Source organism: Chlamydotis macqueenii, chromosome 14 (assembly GCF_036417535.1).
Source record: "Chlamydotis macqueenii isolate bChlMac1 chromosome 14, bChlMac1.mat, whole genome shotgun sequence".
Classification (NCBI taxonomy): domain Eukaryota; kingdom Metazoa; phylum Chordata; class Aves; order Otidiformes; family Otididae; genus Chlamydotis; species Chlamydotis macqueenii.
The window spans coordinates 4,087,323-4,111,796 of record NC_141569.1 but is presented as its reverse complement, the minus strand read 5'-3'; the positions used below and the strand labels follow the sequence as shown (position 1 = coordinate 4,111,796).

The window sequence follows — 24,474 nt, the reverse complement described above, 5'->3', positions numbered from 1 at the left end:
AAGCCAGCTTTCAAATAGATACCCTTACCTAGGTGGTTGGAAAGGCACTCCCACAACTACATTGTTCATACAAACACTTGTTCTTTACCTTCATCATCATTTTCTTCTTCATCATCATCTTCTTGCAGTTCCAGAGTTTCTTTAGGCTTGTTTTCTTCATCTTCTTCTTGTTTTCTTTTTTGTTCCTCTTTCTTCTTCTTTCTCTTTTCCTTTCTTTTCTCCCTTTTAGCTGCAAGAGCTTGCTTTCTGCTCTCCTCTCTTGACTATGTAGGAGAAAAGGATCCATATTTAAACATTTTCCACACAGACTAAATTACACTTATAATTCAGATCTTCCCTAGAAACTGGGGGGGTGGGGAAGAACAGAATGCACTAGAATGACTTTGTCACATACTGAATCATTATGCAGAAACCGGGCAGACCTTACGGAACAACAGAACTAGCTGGTCCCAAAACTTCTAAGGACTGACAATAAAATACCAACCAACCAAAACAGAGGTATTATAAAAATATAATTCCACTGGAAAGTCAGTAAAACCTCATCATCTCAGTCCTTTCTCAAAAACTTTTAATTAACATTGATATATATAATAATATTTTTGCAGCAGCATTCACATCTTTGACTCAAAAGGATCTCCCAGAGTATTTTCTAGAAAAAACTGCAATAATTTTAACCACTTTTTTAATACATGGAATCAGTCAACTATGCTATATTGTAGCTTTCCACTGCAACTGATAGGTGTTTAATAAGTCAGCAACCTGGAAAATTCAATAAACTAACACGGAACACATTTGTCAAAAATCGTAAGAGCCTCCATTAAGAAAGCCTACTGAAGAGTGCTTAAGAAGTGTTAAGTCTGCATTACTCTGGGACACTTCACGGTATTCTCAGTTAGGGAGGAGTTGATTTTCCCCACTATCTGCCCAATTCCATACAGCTCATTGGGCAGCTTGTAGTCTCTCCTTTGTAACACTGAGTAGAAGTCCATAAAATGCTTATGGACTATGTCTCACACAATCTAGAACATACCACGTATCACGCTGCCGAGACTGAAGACCTCCTTTATTCACATATCATCTGCACTGAAGAAATAAATGCAAGAGAGATACTACCTAAGGTAACTATTGCCCAGTTCAAGCTTTGCTGAAAAGGACAACAGAGTGGCTGAAAACAGAAGTCAGTTCTGATTTGCCACCCTCAGTATACACTCCACTTTTTGTATTTTAGAGGAAGGAAAGCCCCAAGAAGCACCAACAGGGAATACAGCCTAGAGATTAATATGTAGTTCAAAGCAGTTACGCTACACAACAATTCTCTACTCACTTTTTCCAGGTCTAGCTCCTTCAGCAATATAGTTGCATTCTTATTTGCTTCTGCAGCCTGCTGGTCTTTAGCTTTCACAATTGTCTCCACACACTGGTGACACTTTTTCAACAGGTCCTGGAATGCAAACTTGTCTCACTACCTCCATAATAAACTAAAACTGAGGAGTGAGGCTTGCTCTGCAAGCATGAGATTAACTTCCCTGTATTCATAAACATACAAACTACTTCAACAGGAGTCTAAACACTGATTTTTTTTAAAAAAAGTTCTGTATTAAAAACAAGACATGCACAAACCTCTGAATCAAGTGTATATGTACATTCAGTTTTTTAATACTTAAGAATTTCTCATGTATATTTTCACTGAAAATAAGGGACAAGGTCTTTTCTGAAAGTTAAACTCACCTTGTCAGTTATCGTCGCTATGTACCGCATGCATTCAATGTCCGAAGGAAACTGGTTAACTTCTTTCACTAGGAACTGAACTACTTTCACATGCCCCTATAATAGCAAAGAAAATTCTAATCTCTTGTATACCATTATCAACATTCAACATCAAAATACAAGTTTGATACCTCTTAGTCCAATGCAAAAGACTAAAAATAAGGAAGAACATTTCTGGTAAGCTGCTGTTTGGGAAGAAAGGTAGTTACTGTTTGCTCAGTGTTGACAGTATGTCTGCTGTTCTACATCATGCTGGCAAAGATAACTCCTCATCAGTATTTTTTTTAATATCAAATGATTTTAAAGTACCGAAAGGACCAAACCAGGCCCAAGGGCAGAGGTAGCTGTTCATGTTTTTAGTAATCGCCAAGACCACCTTCTTCAGACCTCACCTGCCACCCCAATCCACTCACACCAGGGAGCTAACTTAGATTGCTCAATTACAGGGTAAGTCTGATCAGGGAACTGAGCCACGCAAGTATTATCCCGGCAAACACATTCCCCTGCTGCTGGACCCACTCACTGACAAGGTACACTGTGCAACCACACAGAAAGTATCCAGCGTTACCTCTGAAGTTATTTCAGAGCAGTGGAGGGACAGCAGCAGCATGCTCAGTATTGCTGTTTGTCAAAAAAAGCTGTACGCTTATTTGATATTTTGTTAAAGGCAAAGCACCTACAGTTAATAAATTTCCCTGCTATAGCTATGCTCCTTGCATCCAACATAACCGATGAAACCATCACAAAGCAACGTTCTTCTGCCAAGAAGAAAAGGCGGTAACAAAAGACCTGACCACACAAAAAGTGCCCCACTCAACAACAAATTAGTAATGGAACAGGAGAAGCACAAAAGAATCAGGATAGCTTATTACAGACTGGTATTTTGTTCATCTCAAAAACAAGACTGAAACAAGTGGTATAATCTACAGAAATTTAGAGCGGACTATGGTAACCTCAAGACAGTGACATCTCAAATAGTGAAAGTTTTGGGACAGTGTATAACTGGAAATAGTAAAGTTAACATGGTTTATGGAACAAAGTTTTTCACCTCTCAAAAATTAGATCTGTGAAAGTACACAGATTGTGATTACTTCAAAGTAGGCAATTTATTCAAAATAGTTATTTTGCTGTGTTATATTTGATTCTTCCAAAATCAAGCATTCAGATTTAAGATCAAATCAGAAACTTTGTTTTGACAACATTTAACAAGCATTGAAACATAAAATTAAGTTGGACTCCTACCTTGCGAAACGCTGACATAAGAGGTGTAATTTTCCGATTATCTGCCGCATCCACATCTGCTCCTGCTTGCACAAGCAACTGAACCACATCATAGTGACCACCATTAGCTGCTAACCACAGAGGTGTGTTTCCTTTCTTGTTACGAACATCAATATGCGCTCCTCTAAAAAAGTAGAAGTGTAATCAAGTGAAACAAGGTATGAGTAAAGATGGAAGTCAGGAATTAAGATCACAAAAGATCAATTGGATATGTCTTTGTTGGCGACATGGACAGTGGGATAGAGTGCACCCTCAGCAAGTTCGCCAATGACACCAAGCTGTGTGGTGCTGGAAGGCATGTCATCCAGAGGGACCTTGAGAGGCTGGAGAGGTGGGCCTGTGCCAACCTCATGAAGCTCGACCAGGCAAAGTGCAAAGTCCTGCACGTGGCTCAGGGCAATCCTAGGCACAATTCCAGGCTGGGTGGAGAATGGATCGAGAGCAGCCCTGAGGAGAAGGACTTGGGAGTGCTGGTGGACGAGAAGCTCAACATGAGCCGGCAATGTGCCCTTGCGGCCCAGAAGGCCAACTGCATCCTGGGCTGCATCAAGAGGAGCGTGGCCAGCAGGTCGAGGGAGGGGATTCTGCCCCTCTACTCTGCTCTGGTGAGACCCCACCTGCAGCACTGCGCCCAGCTCTGGAGCCCCCAACATCAGAAGGACATGGACCTGTTGGAGAGGGTCCAGAGGAGGCCACAAAGATGATCAGAGGGCTGGAGCAGCTCTGCTGTGAGGCCAGGCTGAGAGCTGGAACTGTTCAGCCTGGAGAAGAGGATGCTCCGGGGAGACCTTAGAGCGGCCTTCCAGTACCTCAAGGGGGCTACAGGAAAGATGAGGAGAGACTGTTCAGCAGGGCCTGTTGTGACAGGACGAGGGGTCATGGTTTTAAAATAGAGGGGGGTAGATTTAGATTGGATATTAGGAAAAAATTTTTTACACTGAGGGTGGTAGAACACTGGAACAGGTTGCCCAGAGAGGTGGTGGATGCCCCATCCCTGGAAACATTCAAAGCCAGGTTGGACGGGGCCCTGAGCAACATGATCTAGTTGGGGATGTCCCTGCGCCTTGCAGGGGGGTTGGACTAGATGACCTTTGAAGGTCCCTTCCAACCCTAACCATTCTATGATTCTATATATCTTTAATTACTGAAGTCTAGTGGCTGGGATAGAGACATTCTGTCCCCGAAATCTGCTGTTTAAGTCGCAATGCAGTGACACAGGGATTATTTAAACCTCCCTTACAGAAACAAACACTCACCTGATGTAGTCTACTGCACCACAGCTATGCAAATAGCAACCATGGGTCCTTTAAATAATCATTAATGTCGTGACTACCCACAGGACAAAGCAGCCGCTTGAGATTTTAGCGGCACGTAGGGTTATGCTTGAAGAGCTCAAGAGCTACTTCCAGGCTTTGGACTTCACGTGACAGTGGGGAAATGCTCATGTGGGAATTACTGGATTAATATAGAGCCAACAGAGCTGCCAAGCCAGACACTGTTTGCTTACCACTGGTCCCAGCTGCACGCTTAGCTTAATTAACACTGGAGTATCAGGATACTCCTGATACAACATCCTACATCCAAAGCTTCCCATTCCCTTTGCTCTCAGATGCATGAGGCAGTGTAAACATGGGCACTCTTGCCACTGAACAAATGTGGCACTAATGAGAAAAAACACCTTACCGATTAATCAGGAGCTCACAGAACTTGTAGTGACCCTTATCTGCTGCAATTGTTAAAGCTGTATCTCTTGAGGAAGGTACAGGTGGAGCATTAACATCTGCTCCTTTATCAAGGAGAACCCTTCCAACCTCTGCATATCCTCCTGAAGCTGCTTCCATCAGAGGTGTGAGACCAGTCTGTGCAAAGAGAATGAGTTACACAGTGTCAAGTTTGTACAATATACTTTGGGTAAGACATAAATTATTTCTACACAGGGAAATAAAAGTTTTTCTTTATCTGCACGTATTTAGTTTAGGAGCCTAACTTCAAGTAGCCTCTTTCTCAAAACAAACAAACAAAAAAACCCAAAAAACAACAACAAAAAAACCCCAACCAAACAAAACAAAAAATAAAATAAAATAAAAAACCAAAACCCAAATATGCTTGGGCTTTGATTTAGAAAAACCCAAACAGACTATTGACTAAATACCACCAGATACCTGTCTCAACAGCAAAGAAAGTTTACAACAGGATCTCTAAATTAGAGGTTAGAACAGATCCAAATGAAAACACAAGTGTTTCTATGAAAATGCTCAGAAACTGGCTTTATAGCTTTTCTCTAGCCTCCCTCAGCGCTGAGACTGATCTAGGCCCAACTTAGTTGCCAGGCTAGACTGTTAAATAAACTTACACCAGCTGCTAACATGCCCAACTGACCATTTGAGAGCTGGCTTTTATCCATATCCCCTTTTCTCCAGCCACAGTCATTCCAGAAGCAGGCGGGGTAGACAGACACAGCAATTATTTCAGCAGCCTTAGGAGTTACCAAAAATTCCTTTGTGCTGGGGAAATCAGTCTGGCTGTCTACACAAGCTTTAAGCTTGCTTTATGGCAGGAGACACAAAGCTGTCCCAGAGTACCAAAGGATGGGACCTGTGGAGCATTTCAGAGGCACAAAAAGTCACAGTACTGAAGCCATGGGTTCTACAGCAACGTAAAAGCTTTACAAAGTTTGACTGAACTACTTCTGTTGTAGGCAAGAAATCTGTTCTAAATGAGAATCACTGTAAGAAACACTATTCTCTTCCTGCCTAGACTTCACTCGTATGTAAAAATTTGTCTATCTGTTCCGCCAATGAGTGTCATGTCAAGCTTAAACGTGAGAAGTCTCTCAGTACTACAGAACAAGAGTAAAGTTTCATTATGAACTCAGAAGGACCAGTCAGCTTTTCCCTAATGCCAAAAATTCATCATCATTGATGTTTTCATTTTTTTTTTTAATAAAAAACTTATTTCAGAACATTTAATAAGTCCTCTGATTTAATAAGTCCTCTGAGCCTAGAGAGGCTCAAAATAACAGGAAAATTTGAAGAAACTTGACAACTCAGAAATAAGCCGTAAGGAAAGGCTATTCCCACACTTACCTTTGCCCTGTGCTCGACATTGGCTTTCCTGTCCAAAAGCAGGCTGACCACCTCTGCTCGGCCTTGGAAACAGGCCAGGGTGAGGGCTGTATTCCGGTTGGTCTCAATTTGGGCATTAATATCAGAACCCATATCAAGCAACAGTTTCACAGCAGGTACATGACCATTCATAGCAGCCAGCATCAGAGGAGAAATACCTAGCTTACTCCCAGTCCTAAAGGGAAAGAAACAAACTGCAGTTTCCAGAACCAGAGGAATGCTATAGGATACATAAGTGTATCTAAGATGAACCAAATGTTTTGGTGTCAGCCAGAAAGAAACATATAACATACAGAAATATAGACAGTGACCTAAAATACTAGCGTTTTTTAATTGATTAGGAGAAACCATGAGAGTAACTACATGGAATAGACAATTGCAATTTATAAACAAGGAAAATACCTTCAGATGTCTGAAGCACACATTAAACTACATATACCAAAAACCAAGGCTGCATCTGATTCATTCAGAACATGCCTCTAGAATACATGTAGGTTTTCTTAAAAGGAATAAAGAGGAGGCTTTAGAGACATAACACACACACATAGAGCTGCCCTGAGTGCTTTGGTTGATTCCTTTACCTAGTTCTGTTGGAAATAGTTTGACTTCTAGATCCCAGAATGCTGGAAAAGGGAAAGGGAAGGAAAAGGTTTGCAAGCTACAATAAAAATCTCTCTCAAAATTTAGGTATAGGGGAGATGAAGCTTGTGATAGTTAAAGGCAACTCAAAAGCACTAAGATAACATGAACATAAAGAATAACATCAGCGTAGAAAGGCTGCAAGGACATCTGAAAGCACTAAAGATTCCAAGCTATGCCTCAGTACGTAGTCAACAGCAGCATGTCTGTGCTATACTGCAGTTCATCTTGTGTACATCACTCATTACCTTGAATTAATTTCTGCCCCAGCATTGAGAAGAATCTTGATGATATTAACATAGCCACCAGATGCAGCAAGGCTTAATGGCGTATAATCAGACACATTCCTATGTTCTTTATTTGCTCCCCGGGCCAACAGCAAATCAACAACCTGGAAAGACAGCATGCATATTAAAAGACATATTGCGGCCTTTGTTAACATCCAGGAAGTGAATGGATGTTATCACATGTTCAAACCTTCCAGTATGCTACCAGTTGCCATTGCCAATAGATAAGATTCAACGGGAAAACCTCTATCCTCTTTTGCTTTATTTTTACATATGCACTGTACAGACTTAGCATCAGCTAACCTGTGTGGGTTGTAGATGTGCAGCACTTGTCTTCCAGAAAGATCATTTTATCTAATAAAAAATGCAAGACTTTAAAGTGAAGCTCTTCCTGTGAATCTTAAGTTCGCAAACAAGGGATCTATCCTAATCCCATAATGTCTCACACTGTTTAAGCACTTCTTTCAGAAACTCCCACAACTTTAATTCAAATGACACTTGAGTCAAGTTTGACCATCTGTATGATACGGTCTTTCCTACAAAACACATGGTAAAAATCAGACCAACTAATGTTAATGGAACAAGCACAAGGAAGGACTTCTCTATAAGAAGCTGCTTAAGCAAAATAAAGTGGGGGAAAATTAAAACATTTCTAGTGATGTACTGCACTTTAGTGGGCCTCATTTTACTACTAAAATAGGCTAGGTGATTTTCAAATAAGCCAGAAGAAAAGGCTGCCTAGCAAATTGCTATAAAAGGTAAATTCTGGCATAAGGAAAAAAATAAAGAGTAAGAACAAAAGACTTAAGTAGTTCAATTAGCAATGTTATCACAGGCCACACTGACTTCTCCTTTTATTTGTGAGTAGCACTTTAACTATTAAAGATCTGCAACTAAAAGGTCAAAGTGGAAACTTTTCACTTTTGGGCCAACTGTTTTAATCCGTGCAAGTTACAAAACTTACCACTCCTGTATCTGGCACAGAGCCCTTTGCCATCTCCATGCCATCTTTTAAGCTAGTATGCCCATGACTAAGGCAGGAAGGATTTAACAAATCTTATTTGGACACACAAAAAAAAACCAAACAAAACAAAACAAAAAAAAAAACCGCTGAGAAAAACCAGAAACATCCTTGAAAGACTAGTATAACTAGTATAATGTGCCCTGCATTGTATTTGCACTTATCAGCCCTGCATATAATCACTAAAACCATGTACTGCCAAAACAAAATTCCAGTTTCTGTCCTTGTATGTCTGCACCAGCTGTTTTAGTTTTGAGAGTGGAGCAGATGCATAAGGGAAGTGCTCAGTGAATAAAGTTGTTCCTTAAAAATCTCTACCACCCTCACAAAAGTATTTATCTTGCAAGGATACATCAACAGAAGAACGACCACAAGTTATAACAAAACTGGGCTAGCGGAGGGAGACAATAATAAATTCCCTTTCCTCTTGGAAGACGAAAAAGACTTGAATTAGCTACACTTATACAGGTTAAAAACCTTCAATAAGGATGATTTATTATACCATCAACAACGACAACAAAAACTCACTCTACAAAACTATCTACAAAAAACAACTCAAACCCACTGAGGACAAATATGTCTGTACCTCTTGGCGTCCACCGGAGCATGCCAATGAAAGCGGAGTATCCTTTGTGCGCTCAGACTGTGCTTCTATATCCCCACCTTTGTCTAGAAGAATTTCCACTACACCAACATGGCCAGCAGTTGCAGCCAGAATCAAAGGCGTAAAACCTAGTAACAAGAGATCATGTTAAAAGCGACCTTGAGAGTCTCAAAAGTATCATTAAGGAGCAGAAATGCACAAAAGGGTTAATTCACAATGACCTCTATTGATCAGACATGACTTCCTCGACTAGGGGCTGGTGTAAGTCACAATCTCAGACCCTGTCCTAGGCCTGACCCTTATACATCTAGGCTCTGATTCCAGCCAAATATAGGCTCTTCAAAAGAAATTTAAATTTCCAACAAGCTCATTGCTTTAGAGAAATCACAGCTTTGCACTTAATTCCTATTTAGTAAAGATCCAAGTGAACAAATCTGCACTGCGCATGTTGCTTACTTCCAGTGGTCAACATGAGCTCCAAGGAGAGAGACATGGTGGTCTTGTTCTCTCAGCTCAAAAAGATTTGAGGTTTTCCTGAAGTCTGTTATTTGGAACAATATAATACGCCACCTGACGACTACTCCCCACTAGCTTTGTCAGCCAGATTTGATATTTACCCCCATTATCAGCTCTATCTAGTACACTAAGGTCTTTTGTACAGGGTGACTCATAAGGACAAAAAGTGCTTCACATCTCACAATTCTGCTTAAGATACCACTCAGTTGCACCTCCTTTCAAAAATACAGATAGGAAGCATGCCACGTCGCTGGCTTTATAGGGCAAATATTTCTACATGAATTGCAAGACTACAATTCTAAGTTTTTGCAAGCTTTGGTGATTTTTCTGAAGCAAAGAATCTCAAATCCCAATTTGAAATTAACTGTTTCAAGTTGTAGTTCATGCTCAAACTGTTTTAGCTTACCCTTCTTGTCTCTGTGTTCAATATTGGCACCACGTGCTATCAGTACAGATACAAGTTCTTCATGACCTCCCGCACATGCAAGGGTCAGAGCAGTGTCATGATTACTTTCAGTCTTCACAGTTGGGAAGAAAAAGAAGGAGATAATCAGAAATTAAAAATACTTTAAGAGAACTTTAACACTTCTAAGACAGTACTAAATTAAATTTTTTCCTCTCAGAACTTGCAGAAAGCAAACCCGCTCAAACTCTATTGCAATTACTCACATGTGCATCGATGTCAACTGAAGGATACATAGGGAGCACCGACTGCGAGGGCACGTTGCTCGATGCATGTGAACACGGCTCAGGCGTAGGGGGTTCGGTAGTGTGCGAGGAGCTGGTGGAGGCACTAGGCACTCTGCTATTCACAGCTGAAAAATAATACCATGTTATAAATCCACTCTTAGGAACGTTGCATTTTATATGAAAAATATTTAGTCCCCTAAAACTGCAGTGGTTGAATATCAAAACACTAATAGAGAAAAACAAGTTTAGCATTCCTAAAAACAAACGAGCTGGTCTCTTGTGCAAAGAAGCTTTCTGGCAGTTTAACAGTGTAAGTATAGTCTCCAAACTCTGTTAAGTCAGAAAATAATTTTATGAATTAGTCTGTATGCATTATGAGTATGAATTATGAAGATTGTTGGTTATCCTTTTCAAATTGTAACATTCACTGTTAGACTTCAATGAGATGCTCAGTCTAAGCAGGCAAATGATTGATCACTAAAACATAAACGTAATGTTCAGAAATACAGTCTCATTCTGGAATTCAAAAGTTTTTCATGTAAAGATTAGTGCACACCTAGGCTCCAGAGCAGGTTTTCAAAGCAAGATGACTGACAATAACTTATATCATTAATTGTGTCCCAAAGTTAAAACGACCCAGGAAGGGTAGAAAAGAAGCAGACAGGAGGGGACAGTCAAAAAAAATAAGCAATCTGAAAACTGTCTGTGGTCCCTAAAATTTATTCTAATTGATCCACAGCCGATAAAAGATTTCATCCTAAAGACCTAGCACAGCTCAAGGACACACGGAATGTGACTATCATTTTTTTTAAAAAAAAACAACAACTTTTAAAAAATTGGTAATTGAGAATCAAATTTTATTCAACTAGTTTTAAACAAAGCTTTACCAGAAGAAGCAGAGAAATATCCCTTCACATACATATCGTGGGGCCAAGGTGTCTGCCTGTTATTATAACCAAATGAGTGTCCAAGAGGAGCCCAAACGAACCAGCAGGAAGGTTCAACACACTAGCTGCGAGTGCACTCTAAACTATGGTAAGCCATGCTAAGACAGCAGCTGGATTTGACAAGTATTGTCACTGCTGGAGTCCCAAATTTCTGTACTGTGCAGCCTCATTAGATGGAATACTTAGTTAGCTTTAATTATTCCAAAACACACTGTATTTTGTAGTATTCCCGGAAAGAGCAACTGATGGAAAACACTAACAACTGCAGGTAAGAAACAAGCAGTGGCATTTTCCTTTTGTCCAAGTGTTTCAAGCAACAAGGGAAGATGAAAAATTAACTCAAATCTGCATATAACTAAAATTTTTGCACACTTTTCCCAGCTCTACCTTCCTGATTCCACTGACAAATTCCACATCGGCAATTACTCATAGGAAAATGGTACAGGTGGAAAAGTCTTAGAAAAATCCTCAACATGACCACTACTGCCACTAACTCAGCCTACAGGATGCACGACAAAGGAAACAGACTGGAGTGAGTTTAGATGGATCACTTCAGCTGGGCTCTGGAAACGTGGAGGGTTTGTCACTGAAATTTTAGGAGGTGACAGTTTTCAGTTGTATTTTTTAAATAAAGCATTCTCCTTCGTCCACAGGCTGAAACAGCATTAACATTTGGCTACCACATTTAAGCAAAAGTATTGTATCTGAATTCAGAGTTGACTTTTGCTTCATGTTACAACCTTCACGAGCAAACCAGGTTTGTATTAAAAGTTTCAAATATAAAAACTCCCACGCTTCATCTGCTTACTATGGATTATCACTTATAGCAGCAGATGAGCATTAATTAATGCAATACAATTGTTTTCTTGCTCAATGTACTGAAGTGCAAGACACTGGATTTCTAAAGATTATTCCTTCCAAAATACAAGACTCCAAGCCACCCTGTTGAGGACTTATATTTAATCCAACTGGTCCTTCCTCATGAAATACACTGGCTCAATGCTTTCAGATCTTACAACTATGAGTATCTCTAAAAACACATGCATGTGCTGTGCATACAAAGCAGGGGTACACAGGAGCCCACTTGAGCTGGTTTAAGGGGTTTAAGAGTCCTTTATGCAATATAGCCAGTCTTGCTGTCAAAGGTTCCACAATTCCCTACGTTTCACAACCATGACTGACAATGTCCAAGTATTTCTTGCATACTTTAGATTTTCATCATGTTGCTGAAACATATGAGTGCGCACAAAGCGCTTCATGTGCACAGGAACAACGGTATAGGTTTTTAACTCAAAGATGACCTTGCAACAATGGTTCCATCATCCCTTGACATACATTTGTATGAAATTGGAGTTAACTCATATTTCCCCAAGTCTGTTTCTGGATTATCAACCTCAACCATGGGAGGTAGGAGAGCTACCGCTCCTGTGAACCCCATCCAGTCAGACAAAGTCATCCTACCAGTGGGACACAACGTGAGAGCCACCTCTCTGGTTCCACCTCCCGCTACCAGGAGGAGCCCAGGTGTGCCCTTGGGGATGGCTTCATCGGTCTGACACTGGCCTCAGGGAAGTTGAGGATGTCTTGGGGGATCACTAGACTTTAGCAGGTCCTACTCACAAGCACCAGATGCTAACGTGCAGTCTCCTTGAGGAGCAATACCACTATAACCATTCCAGACTTTAATCTCAATAAGTGGCATTAACACAGGAGCAGCTGTAGCACTGCAGCTTGGCAATGGAGAGCAGCATTGGCACTGCCCAGGACTCCAAGAGGAGAGGCTAGCTGGAGGGGATAAAACCAACCGTGGGGCGTGATCACCTTCAGCATCTCTATGCTGCATTGCAGGATTTCAATGGACTAGAAAAGCGTGCAGCTTTCACCCTCTGAGAAAACAAGGGGGAAACTTTCCAATATGCAGATTGCTTCCTACTGAACAGGCGTTTTGTCTTTTTACTGGGAAGGGTACCAATAAACACATACAGACAGGCATTGATTGTTTAAAAAAAAAAATTAACCTAAGTACTAGATTATATTATTTATTATTAAGTATTAGATTATATTTTAAATCTGGTATTTTATCTAAGTACGACTGTGAAGGCATTGGCAGAACCTCGAGCAAGCAGCTCTGGAAGTCTGAAACTGCATCTACCTAACAGATGTCATACCGTGACACTCATGAATACTGGACTTGGATTTCAGTTCCCCTTTCCTCAAAGGAACTGGGATTTTCAGAACAAATAAACAATCCTTTTTCATGATCGACCAAGCCTTTCAGCTCATCTATGCAGCTTCTCAGTAACGTGTTACTGCACAGAGGCTTTTGCACACTGGTAACTGCGTCTTGTTTTATGAGTCACCATTTCTCACTCCAGATTATCCAGTTTTATTCCAAACAGTAATCCTAAATACATTGACTCAGATGTCACCTTCCAAGTCATTACCTTAAAATATGACAATTCTGTATAAATGATCACAACCAGAATTTCAGAACCAAGTAACAGCTGAAAAAGTTTCTGAAAACATGCCTGGAATTTCTGTATACAAATGGGAGCTTGCAGGAGGGGAGTCACTCAGACACAGAGATGCCACCCTCCTGACTAAAAATACCAGCTGAGTAGAACGAACAGGATAAAAAATATTCCAACTAGAGACAAAATTTAGCAACAAAGAAAATTCCTCATCTTGAATACCCTACAACAGCAAAAAAGTCTCAATTCAGATACTGCCAACTAAGAAACCTAGCATACTCTGAACTGAAATGAAACTCCAAGTATGCAAGACAAGACACTTCAAGAAACCAAATGTGTACAGAGTAATGAAAATGAGCTCCAAAACATCCTCTTCTACTGGAAAATGAGATCCAAATTAATTTATTGTTTTCCCACTCTAAACTGTACAAGGTCTGTATGTCCTTTGTAAACCCAATTAAAATTTTGACTGTAATAAGTCACACCTTCAAAGATAGGATGTTGTGAGCTTTTTGTTTCAGCACATGTAAATACACTCCATTACAAGCAAAACCAAAACGTTCAGGAGTGGAAAGAGCTGCTTAATTTTTAGGTATTACCTGACTTTCCAAAAGTTACTTCGTTATTCTGCATAGCTTTATGAAAGAGGGGATGCAGGCAAACGTCTGTCAGCAACGGACTGCCAGCAAGACTTCCAGCGCTTTGCACCTTGACATTAACCATCTAAACACCTAGCAGCTGACAAATTAGGCCAGCAGTCTGACAAATAAATACTCCACTTAGGTACGTTGGCACAATTCAGTTAGTCAGCAAAATAAAGACTTGAGGCTTTGCAGGAATCTAAGTTCTCCCTTACAACTGTTCTCAATTGAGGCTTTGAAAAATTTGCCTCTTACATCGCCACCGGTAAGAGCAACAGTAAAAGGTATTTCAGTGCAGAGGGTAAGAAGTCGATTTATCATTTCTGTTCTTCTGAAGTAGACCCAATGCAAACTGGAATACTCAGCAGGAATAAACATGTTCATACCTCTTCTAAACCAAGAGTCACTCACCAGAATTCCTGCAGCTCCACCAGTGGTACCGTGATCAAGGGAGACACTTCATCGGCACACGCAAGCACGAGATAGACTCTAAGAGACAGACTTCCCATGCACCAGGCACAAACTGCTTAATTTTATCTGGCATCTGTAGCACGCATGTAAAAATCAGTTCTCAGAGCTTCTATCACTTAAAAATTCTTTACAAAACTAAGGACTAATGGGCAAGTCTGTTGAAAAGTATCGTGTTTTAAACATGGATCAAAGAGTTTCGAGTATGAGTAGGTAAATTAACAGTTTGTTTTAAAATGTACATAAATTTGAGTTATGGTAGGATTATAATTTACACAGGGGTCACTCTTTACACAGTCTGGATTTTAAAAGTGAGCAAAATATCTAATTCTCTTCCAACAATTTTTTTTTAGGAGGAGGGAGGTAAAACAAACTTATGAATTTCAGAAGAAAATATTTCAATAAAGAAACATCAATACATTTTTGCAGGAGCCTCTGGAATTCAACAGCTAAAGTTTCCTTGAATTGCATTTCTGTAAATATAGTTTCTAACAGTGGCAGAAGAGCATGCTGTCTGTATCGATTTTTTAAACGAGTAAATCCAATTTCTTAGCAAAAAATGTCTTTAATTACTTAGCAAAAACAGTAATACAGTTTCAGAAAACAAACCAATGCCTAGTCAAGGCTTTAAAAACTATTTTTAAGAGAAAAGTTTTTCTAGTTTGCATTCTTTGTTCAAAGTGCACAGTTCTTGCACTCAGCTGACTGCAGCAGGTTTTCGTTTTGGGCATGCCCAGTATTTTGGATGTAGTATGCAGCTACTAACTATGCAAGAGTGCGTATGTATGTATAAATATATATATACACACACACACTCTACATGGTCTTGCGCTACATATGTTAGACTGTCAGCAACAAGAACTACGCCAAAGATTAAGCCCTTGTGGATTATGTTTTGAATTAACCATTCAAATTTGTCTCCTCCCACGCTCAAGTACTAAATCTTGAGTAATAAAAATAAAGAATAATCCAATTGCATTTTTGTTTTAACATTGGCTGAATACTCTGAAGAGCACCAACCATAGAGTGGGGGAGGCAGGCACACCATGCCAGAAAAGGAGGACCTAAGAACGATTCTCTATAATAATACAAGAGGATTTCTTGGAATTACACTGTATAGCTGAAGGCAGCTGGCAAAACACACCACACTATTTCACCAACTATGGTTTCCATGGGAGGTTGGAAACTGGCAGGCAGTCTTGACTTGCATGAGCCTGATGCAAACACCATTCTAAAAGTTCACAGGACTTGCTGGCAAAAGGTCTTACCGCACATTTCTACAACCTTGAAATGAACTTCAGAGTACAGGGCAGTGATGACAACAGAGCTTGGGGAGGAGACAGGAAAATAAGGGCTGAGGGACAGACATGAGGTGCAAAGAAAAGTTGAAAAACACCAAATTAAAAAAAACCTACAGACTAAACAACAGTGGCTATATCCTACTCCAGTAGCAAACATCAAAGCTAGTCAGATCCATGAAACGAAGTCAACCACAACAATACCTCTTTTTCCACAACCCAATGTATAGGAACTTCCATTCCTCTTCACATTGTTATCAACAAATGGAAGGATGTTTGCACTTTTGCTTTTCATCCAGATAACAGGACACATTTTTGTCATGTTAGATGTAACAAGTAGATATTCCTGTACAACAACCAGAGTTTAGATGGTATTTTGAAAACATAAGCCATTACAGAACTGAGTGCTTGTGCGCAGATTCCAGGTTGTGTTTAAACTGTAGCAACACCTTGAGCAGCAAGGAGATGGACATATTTGTCCATACAAGTGACAACAATTTGGCTTTTTCTAGAGAAGTCTACTACACTGACGAAAGACACTGAGATATAAGCCTGTATAGAAAAATTCTACAGAAGATATAAAATTGTCACACTTTCAGGTTTCCTAATGGGCACTACTAATCACTCACAATAAGGCTTTTTAAAGAAGTGCAGAAAAAGATGAGGCCAAAGGGGCTAAAACAGGTCTCCAGTACAGGAAGTTTTGCACTTTGGAAAAAAAAGATATTTAAAAGTTTCATGTTAGAATTGGAGGTCACTGTTAGGATTAACAGAACTAATCAGGAACTTTATTCTTAAGCAAGTATTCCCGAACTGGAAAACCCCAAGATGTTCTGGAGGGTAGGAGAGAGAGGGAAACTGAGCACACAAATTAATGCAAAAATAGGTATATTTCTTAACCCACCTGCTATTAGGTCATCAAGAGTGTCGGTAAGCGTCTGTGCTGGAGTGGCAACCATTAATCCGTCTGGTTCTTGAACTAAGAGCCCCTGCCCAGCAATTTGCTGCTGCTGTCCTACATTTTGCTGATTCCCTAATGCTTTCTGAAGTTCAAGAGACTCTGTCCCATTATAACCTAAATTACCAGAAAAATTACATTGCGGTGCTGGCAAAGGCTGGATAGGGACAAACTCTATTTGTTCAGCAGGTGGTAGAGACTGTTGTTGCTCGCCATCTTTAGACAAGATTGTGCCAACCTGAGGTAACCCTGAAAAGTTATCCTCTGGCAGACCCTTATCAGCTTCCACTTCTGGGAAGACCCCTGGAAGTGGGCACTGCTGCTGCAGGGGAAGTGGTGTGTCTGTCTGACCTTTGGTCTCCAAATATTCTTTGGTAAACTGCTGTTGGGTTTTCATCTGCAACTGCCTTTCCACCTTCTGCAGCTCCTTCAGTATTTTCTTCTTCTTCTGTACTTGTTCTTCTCTGTTCTTTTTAAGTTCTTCAATCTTATCTTTATTTAAAGGTTCACCTTGAATTAATTCCAATGATTTAAGTTGTGCTTTTTCAATAGCACTAATTCTCTGTCCAAGTTCATTCAGCTTGCCTTCAGTCTCTTCTACTATGCATTCCAAAGGCTGGTATGGGTGAAAAGGTGGCAGTAGGTCCTTATCTGCTACCTGCAGGGAACTTGACTTCTGCTTGGATGCACCTAAGCACATGAAAAATGTTTGAAAAAATGCCATGCTGAAGATACCCCAAACCCCCCCTCTCACCCACCAAAAAAAAAAAAAACAAAAAACAAAAAACAAAAAAACCCAATCAACCAAAAAAACAAAAACAAAACAAAAAAACTTTACAACTAACACTGAACATCTGTCAAACCACAGAAAGGTAAACCCTACTCTCCATGTTAAGACAAGAAAGGACAAAGCATATGGCTGGAATTTTCGATATTGATCCTAATATCCGTTTGAACACAGCTATTTTAATTTTAAGGTATATCAGAAACCATAAAGGTTCCTTATTCCCGACAATGCACCTGGGAAGTGAAATCAGCAAGAAGAGCAAGGCAATTTAAATAAAGTTGTTCTGGTGTGCAGAGCAATTTAACTAAGACTATTTGCCAGAGGCTAACTTTCAACAGCAAGGTTACAATGAAAAGCAGTCTATATTTGAGGGAAGACTAACTCTACAGTAAAAGCAGTATTTTGAACTAGTATTTCTCCAAACACTATAGCATTCCGCCTCCACATTACAAACAATCCTGCCGGTGCAGACTTAGTGTATAGAAATATATTTTGCAGCTTTAGCATCTTTTTAAAAGTTCTGAGACAAAATTAACAGCTTGCTTGCCTCCTCTCTCTCCAGTAACAAGTTAACAATTCTGCTCACTATTAGTACTTAAAAAACCCCAAAACTTCAACACAAATCTAGCAAGGAACAGCAAGCTAGGGCAGTGCTCCACTCTGAGCTCTCACTGCCTTCAAGCAACCCAAGGCTGCTTCCCAAAAGCCATGTCTGTGAAACCTCCAGTCAGATCTTGCTAACAGGAATCTAGTAAGTGCTGAAATTTTAATTATGACTTCAGTGTAAGAAGCTTCAGTTAAAGATGTGGAAGGTTTTAGCATGATCAAATAGTTTTCTGCACTAACACTCATTTGCTATACCCAAACAGTGATATATGTAGCTTTATTTAAAACAAACAAACTCTTGAATATTTACAAAGCAGACTCATACAACTAATCACTAAAAGGGGAATTAAAATTATGTACAGTTTGAACCATGGCTTAATAAAGTCACCTAACCATCACACAGTTAAGTGAAAATCTGCGTGCAAGAACTAAGTCCCAGAACAGTCGCTAGCTCTAAAAGGATTAAGATTCTTAAAACACAAATTTATTTCTCTGTGGGCCTTCCTTCACCAAAATACTAATTCACAAGTGACTTCACTTCGCATTGCTGTCAAAACAGGAGTCGCATACACCTCATTCCGAAATGAATCTTTTTTTTGAGGAACTAATTGAAAAAGTAAACAAATGTGAGAGTTTTCTCTTAAGAGAGAATTCTCTCTTAGAAAGAGAAAGAACAAATATTAAAATAGCACTGAACCAACTCTGTGCTAAATAACTTCACCAGACTCTCTGAAGAGAAAGTAAACCGTATCTAAATTTCAGGGAAAAACCGAAAATCTTAACCCCAGGAAATAGCCCAGCATCCCACAAACACTGCAGACACCCTTCAGTAAGCTCTTCTTCCAGCTCAGTACTTTACACAGCTGCCTTGTACAGGTGAATACCTATTACAACCGCTATTACTTTGTCTCTGAACCATAAGCCAGTCCCAAGACAGTTTCTCAGAAGACAATACAGAATTTGACTAAAGTTTAGCAATAATTTGCTTTGTGCTGGCTGGTGAGTATTTAACTCCAGCCTGCTATGAGCTGCTGGCTCTTTGGTTTTGTACTTTTTACTTAGGGTTTATATACTTACTCTTTCTTTTTAACAAGTGTGACTTACAATCTAAGTTTTGCAGATCACTCTTGAAAAATATATTGGCACTCACAAAAAGTCTCTGAAATGCTCGTCTGTATCTCTGTTAGAAACTAATAAAAGTCAGTTGTTGTCTTTTGAAACTAAACTGCATCACTGCTGAAGTAGCAGAAATATTGTCATAACTGAGCTGCAAAATAACCCTGCCTTTAAGATGTGACTAACCTGGGAACCCTTTGCACTGCTCTGTTTAGTGTCATTCCTAAGGTTACCACATCTATCCTTTCCAGCCTAACAGAAAGCTTTCACACGACCTGGCAGCTCTGGACAGCTTCCATCACTCTGTAAGAAAGAAAAGCTGCAGTTCAAGGAGCCCCCAGATAATAAGGTACCAGTATTGTCCCTCTCAATTAAGTCCCACCTGGGGAGGAAACAAGCCTGTCACAGAAAGCTTTTCTACAAGCACAAGAGAAAGTAAAGAGCAGAAGTACAGCCTCATATCAAGCCCTGGATAGGCAAAGGAGCCAAGGCTGGTCTCCCAGCGGGCAGCACTCCCCAGACAGCTGCTCAGACTGCAAATGACCATGGAAAGTTGAGATGGTTTCTGAAGACAGGCATTAGGAAACCAGCAAGTGAAGAGCTGGGCTCTCAACTTCCAGAAGAGTTAGGTTACTTTAATCAGCTTCTAATTAGGCAGCAGTGCCATTTTTCGAGTTCCAGATTACCCTTTCCATGCCAGAAAATAGTTGCTACATGTAATCTTGGGAATACTGGAAGAAGATGAGGGGGGTAGGAAGAGAGATCTGCTAAACCTGACACACACACCTGAACAGCTAGTTCAAACCAGGTGGAGAAGATGCTGTTGGCAGCTTCGAATATGTAAGCATTGTAATCCAGTGTTATAACATCGGAAGTATTTTAAAGTAGCCATTTCTTATTTTATCCAAATCTCTTCTATATTATGATATCCTGAAAAATACTGTGCCCATTTTAGCAAATAATTATGAACAAGACACTACTTTATACTTTCGCTTTTGAAATAAGTAAGTGCATTAAGACTTAAAAATCCAATCATAGGCCAGATAATAATTACTTCAACTTTTAATTATTATTTTGTTAATTTATCTTTTTGGTGGAGCATCAATCATCTACACAACCAACCTGCTACAAAATTGAACCCAGCAATATTAAGTAGTCAATCTAGCCTCTAAAGTAACTGTTTTGGCCACTTTTAGAAAACTTGTTTGAAATGAAGACTGAAGATCAATGAAACTTAGATGTTGCTACACAACTACTATCAGGTAATCATGATTATAGGACAAAGAATTGTTCAGCTGACAGAAAACCCAGAGTGGTCATGGGCACGCCAGGAAAGCCACAGAGTATCGAAGAGACAGTTTCCAAATTTATTTTGTGAACAGTAGCACCAATTGCTCTTTTATTTACACTTCCATATTCTTCCACAGTTTCTGGTCCCTAACCTAACCAGCACAACCTTCAGCACCATTCCTGCAGAGCATGCACATGTCTTCAGCCAGTTTTTTGACCAACACACATGACTCGGGGTAAGACCCACTCTGCACAAATGGAGTTTCCCATCCATTTCTTTGACTTCTTATTCTCTCCAGGAAATGAGAGGTAAACGTTTCCTATAAAAATCTCCTGTACTTCTCCTGTACACTGTAGACAGTCTCCTAAGTACCTGAGTTGCAATAGTCTGTTCACCCAGATGAGTCTTCCCGAAGCACGACTACAGCTCTCTTGAGCACTCAGCAACATGCAGGGAGGACACCATTACCAGTTTTTAACGCCTTCTGGCTCCAAGTAACATTTAAAAGGTCCTAGACACTGTAAGCAAGAGTTAGGAGAAAATAACCTTCATATTTATAGTCATTTAACCTTCATATATTTATTTTCTATGATTTATAGGTGGCTCTCCTAAGCAATTAAACTCTTCCAATTTAAATTTGCTTAAAACACATTCGCTCTTTGCAGGTTGCTGCCTGCAAACCAGTCTGATACCATAATTCCATCCTGAGCGCTTGTGATTCTTGAGGAACTTGCTTGTCTAGCTCTGACTTCTAACACATAGTCTTCTCCCAAGAAAGAAGTAATTTATAAGCCCTTTCACAATGAACAGAGCAGCACAGATCAGATGCTACCAGTCCAAAATAAACCTATCTAAAACTAGCTTATTGACCCCAGTGACACTGTTACTAGATGTACTGTCTACATTTGCTAAAAACCAAATGACAGCCTTGTACTTTACAGTAGTAGGACAGGCAGGTACTTGCACTGCCCTCTGCAAGTCTGAGAACTGAGATATTTACTTCAAGGAAGCGTCCAAGAAACATGAAGTAGATAAGTAATTTTCTTACATAAATGAAGCTTAGTTCAAATCTTACCCTAAAAGCTGATGAATTAGCACAGACAGACATTTGTTATATTTCAGGGCAAGCAACAAAAGTTTAAGAAAAATCACTACTTTATTTTCAAAGGTCTTTTCAGAAAATTAAAGAAGACCAAAGGTTTGTTTGTACAATCAATTACACTGTTCAGGAAGTTTCTGTCAACACAACTGGCATTTCAGCTTAGTGGTTTTCATCTTGGCCACTGCCAATATAACAGTTATTATACTTTACTTTGTATTAGATTAAATTCTAGGACTTGTTGACAGCTCTTTATCTTTCAGAGTTGTTAAATGGAAAAAAAAAAAGTAGATCCAAATCCAAACAGTTAAATTCCAGAGGATTTTTCCAGTATAAAAAAAATGACATCAAGGAAAAAAAGTCAACTGCGTGATACACATCTGTACATTCAAATACATCCTCTCTCCCAGAACCAATACCTAGTTTATAAATCTGTATGAACCACCGTGTTATCCTGATAGGTAGTATTACCTAGAACTTTAAAACCAGAACACAATTAAAAAACCAACCCACCACAAACCAACCAATCAAAACCATAGATTCAATCTGCTCCTCACTTCACAAAAGGCAGACGTCAGAAAGCATAAATCCATACTAAGATCTTTGTGCTTTGTCAACAGAGTTACTTGTCCACTTTTCTTGTACTTTAAGGTTTTTCAAAAATCTGATTCCACTCAGAAGTCAAAAGCTAGATTTGCAATCTGCAATTATAATTCACCAGCCTCATCAACAGGAATAAGATGAGCTCAATATTGAATTTTCATGAAAATTCTGTGTTTAACTGTAATTCATATTAGTAAGAAATTCAGCTCTAAGAAGCCAGTGAAACAATCAATCAATCCTTATACATACAAATGCAAAGTACAATATTATATAATCTGGCTAATTGAGCAACAAAAAAAATACCCTACTTCTCCGAAGTAATTAACCTGCTACATTGTTTTTAATATATACTTAATTATTCTTTATAAAGAACGGGATGATTTGTGGAGGGCTGAATAATCAGATGAGTTTGCATTTTCACTCCATTCCTCCTGCAACCCATGCAGTATTTTTGCCAATCCTTATCACTCCGGCAGCTGTTTCTATGGAAAACTTGCAGGGAATAGGTGCAGTGATATCCAACAGGCAACAGTTAGTTACATGGCTGAAACCAAGCCAACCTTAACTCAGTTTTCTGACATTCAAAAATTTGAGTTACTTTCCAATCTTAGTCTTCTTCCCAAGTTTCCTCTGGTGGCTTGGTGGTATCTAACTGGAAAATTGCTAAGATGTAATTTAATTAGTCTGTAGCAAGCAGGTGACAAGCTTCAAAGAATTGGAATTTCACAAACCACTGTGAAAAAAGTTTTAATACGCTTGTGCTCTTGGGGACCTGCACATGTGTCTTGTTTTTAAATCATCTGTCTGCACTGCTAAAGATTCACATAAAAAAAAAAAAACCAAAACAAACAACCCAAGTCTTTAAAGTCTACTTTGAAAGTATTAGTAAAGTTAGAAAGGCATGAGGCATGGACTATTACTTCACTTGGTAACTCATCCCAGATAACCAGCTCAGGTGGTAATCCAGGCAGAATATACAGAGGAAATGGCAGGAGTTAGTCAGAAGATGTTGAAGCACACGAAACAACACACACACAGCTGGATTGTACAGTAGAGAAGTCTGAAAGGAGTCAGAATGGAAAAGCAAGAATATCAGCTTGCTTTTTTTAATGCTTTCTCCTCAATGAGGAAAACATCATCTTTCTAGTTCTACCTGGCCACTATTTCAATTAAACTACACAATGCATGAGATATCTGCCAGTATATAACTCAGTATTAGGAATAAAAGTCAGATACTGGAGTAAAAAATATTTATTGAATTTGTAGCTATTTAAGCCATGTGGAGTTTGTTTTTCTTTCCTTTTCCCAAGCCATTAGATTTAGCAAATTTGGTACAGGGATACAGGCAATACTGTATGTCGAAGGTCTAACTTTAAAAGCTTAGAGGTTCCAAAAATCCTACTCAACTTTAAGGGAACTCTGGTCTTCCATATCAAATGCAGATGTGGGCAGCTTTCATGTGAATAACTTCAGTCTATTAGGTCTTGTAGAATTCTAAGAAAACGTGCACCCCACTGAGAACGTGGCATGTTACTGCCCACTTAAGAGCAACAGTGGAGAAGTCTAATGACAGCCCGTTGATAGTTTTTAAGCACGCAGTTAAGGCAAATTAGTTCATTTGTAAGTAAAATTTCAGATTAGCTATGAAGTAAGAGATCTGGAAAAAAAAAACAACTTACAACATAACTGATATCTCAGTCTCCAAATGTTTAAAAAGACCTTACATAGTTCAAATACTTTGACTAAGAAAACAACCCTGCTGCTTTCCACAGACTTCCTGAGCATCTCCTTGCTACACTAGCATGTTGTTTTTCGATAATGTTCAAAAAACATGCCACAAGCTCAGGCCACTGCGCTCACCAGGCACGCTCTGAGAAAGACTAAGGCAGAATCACAAACACCACTGAGAGCTTCAGATCCCACTCTTATTAAACATTAGCTTGCACTTACAAACTAGACAAGCTTATCAACAGCGATACTACCACATCAGTTGATTTCCTGAAGAAATCCAAGAGCATTCCTTTTGATATTTCATGTGCTGGGCACCAAGACCCCCCTCGCCCCAGGGAACTAGATGCAAGGGCACTTGGAGCTGCAACACAGCCACTGCACTTTACACCCCTCAGGGTAAAGCAGGAGACAGTTCTGTTCTTGCAGAAATAGCACATTTGCGTTTTCTAACTAAAAGGCACTCTGTATTGAGCTGCTGCATGAGAATTACTGCTGGCTGCCGAGCAATCCTGACTGCGTTCAAGCGAG

At 39.6% G+C, this 24,474-nt stretch overlaps 1 protein-coding gene across 10 annotated transcripts in view; it reads right to left on the bottom strand.

Annotated features, from left to right (window-relative positions):
- ANKHD1 (ankyrin repeat and KH domain containing 1) overlaps positions 1 to 24,474 on the bottom strand; it is a 123,033-nt gene that overhangs the window by 22,232 nt on the left and 76,327 nt on the right. For 8 of the 10 annotated variants that reach the window (XM_086758851.1, XM_086758842.1, XM_086758844.1 and 5 more), the window contains 11 exons: positions 16,660 to 17,403; positions 9,910 to 10,055; positions 9,647 to 9,758; positions 8,707 to 8,852; positions 7,061 to 7,203; positions 6,135 to 6,348; positions 4,732 to 4,907; positions 3,010 to 3,172; positions 1,729 to 1,824; positions 1,325 to 1,441; positions 89 to 263 (listed from right to left, as the gene is read on the bottom strand). In XM_086758851.1, the coding sequence (XP_086614977.1) occupies positions 89 to 263; positions 1,325 to 1,441; positions 1,729 to 1,824; positions 3,010 to 3,172; positions 4,732 to 4,907; positions 6,135 to 6,348; positions 7,061 to 7,203; positions 8,707 to 8,852; positions 9,647 to 9,758; positions 9,910 to 10,055; positions 16,660 to 17,403 (2,232 nt within the window). The remainder of the gene's footprint in view (positions 1 to 88; positions 264 to 1,324; positions 1,442 to 1,728; positions 1,825 to 3,009; positions 3,173 to 4,731; positions 4,908 to 6,134; positions 6,349 to 7,060; positions 7,204 to 8,706; positions 8,853 to 9,646; positions 9,759 to 9,909; positions 10,056 to 16,659; positions 17,404 to 24,474) is intronic. The other 2 variants (XM_086758850.1, XM_086758852.1) reach the window with 1 other exon arrangement.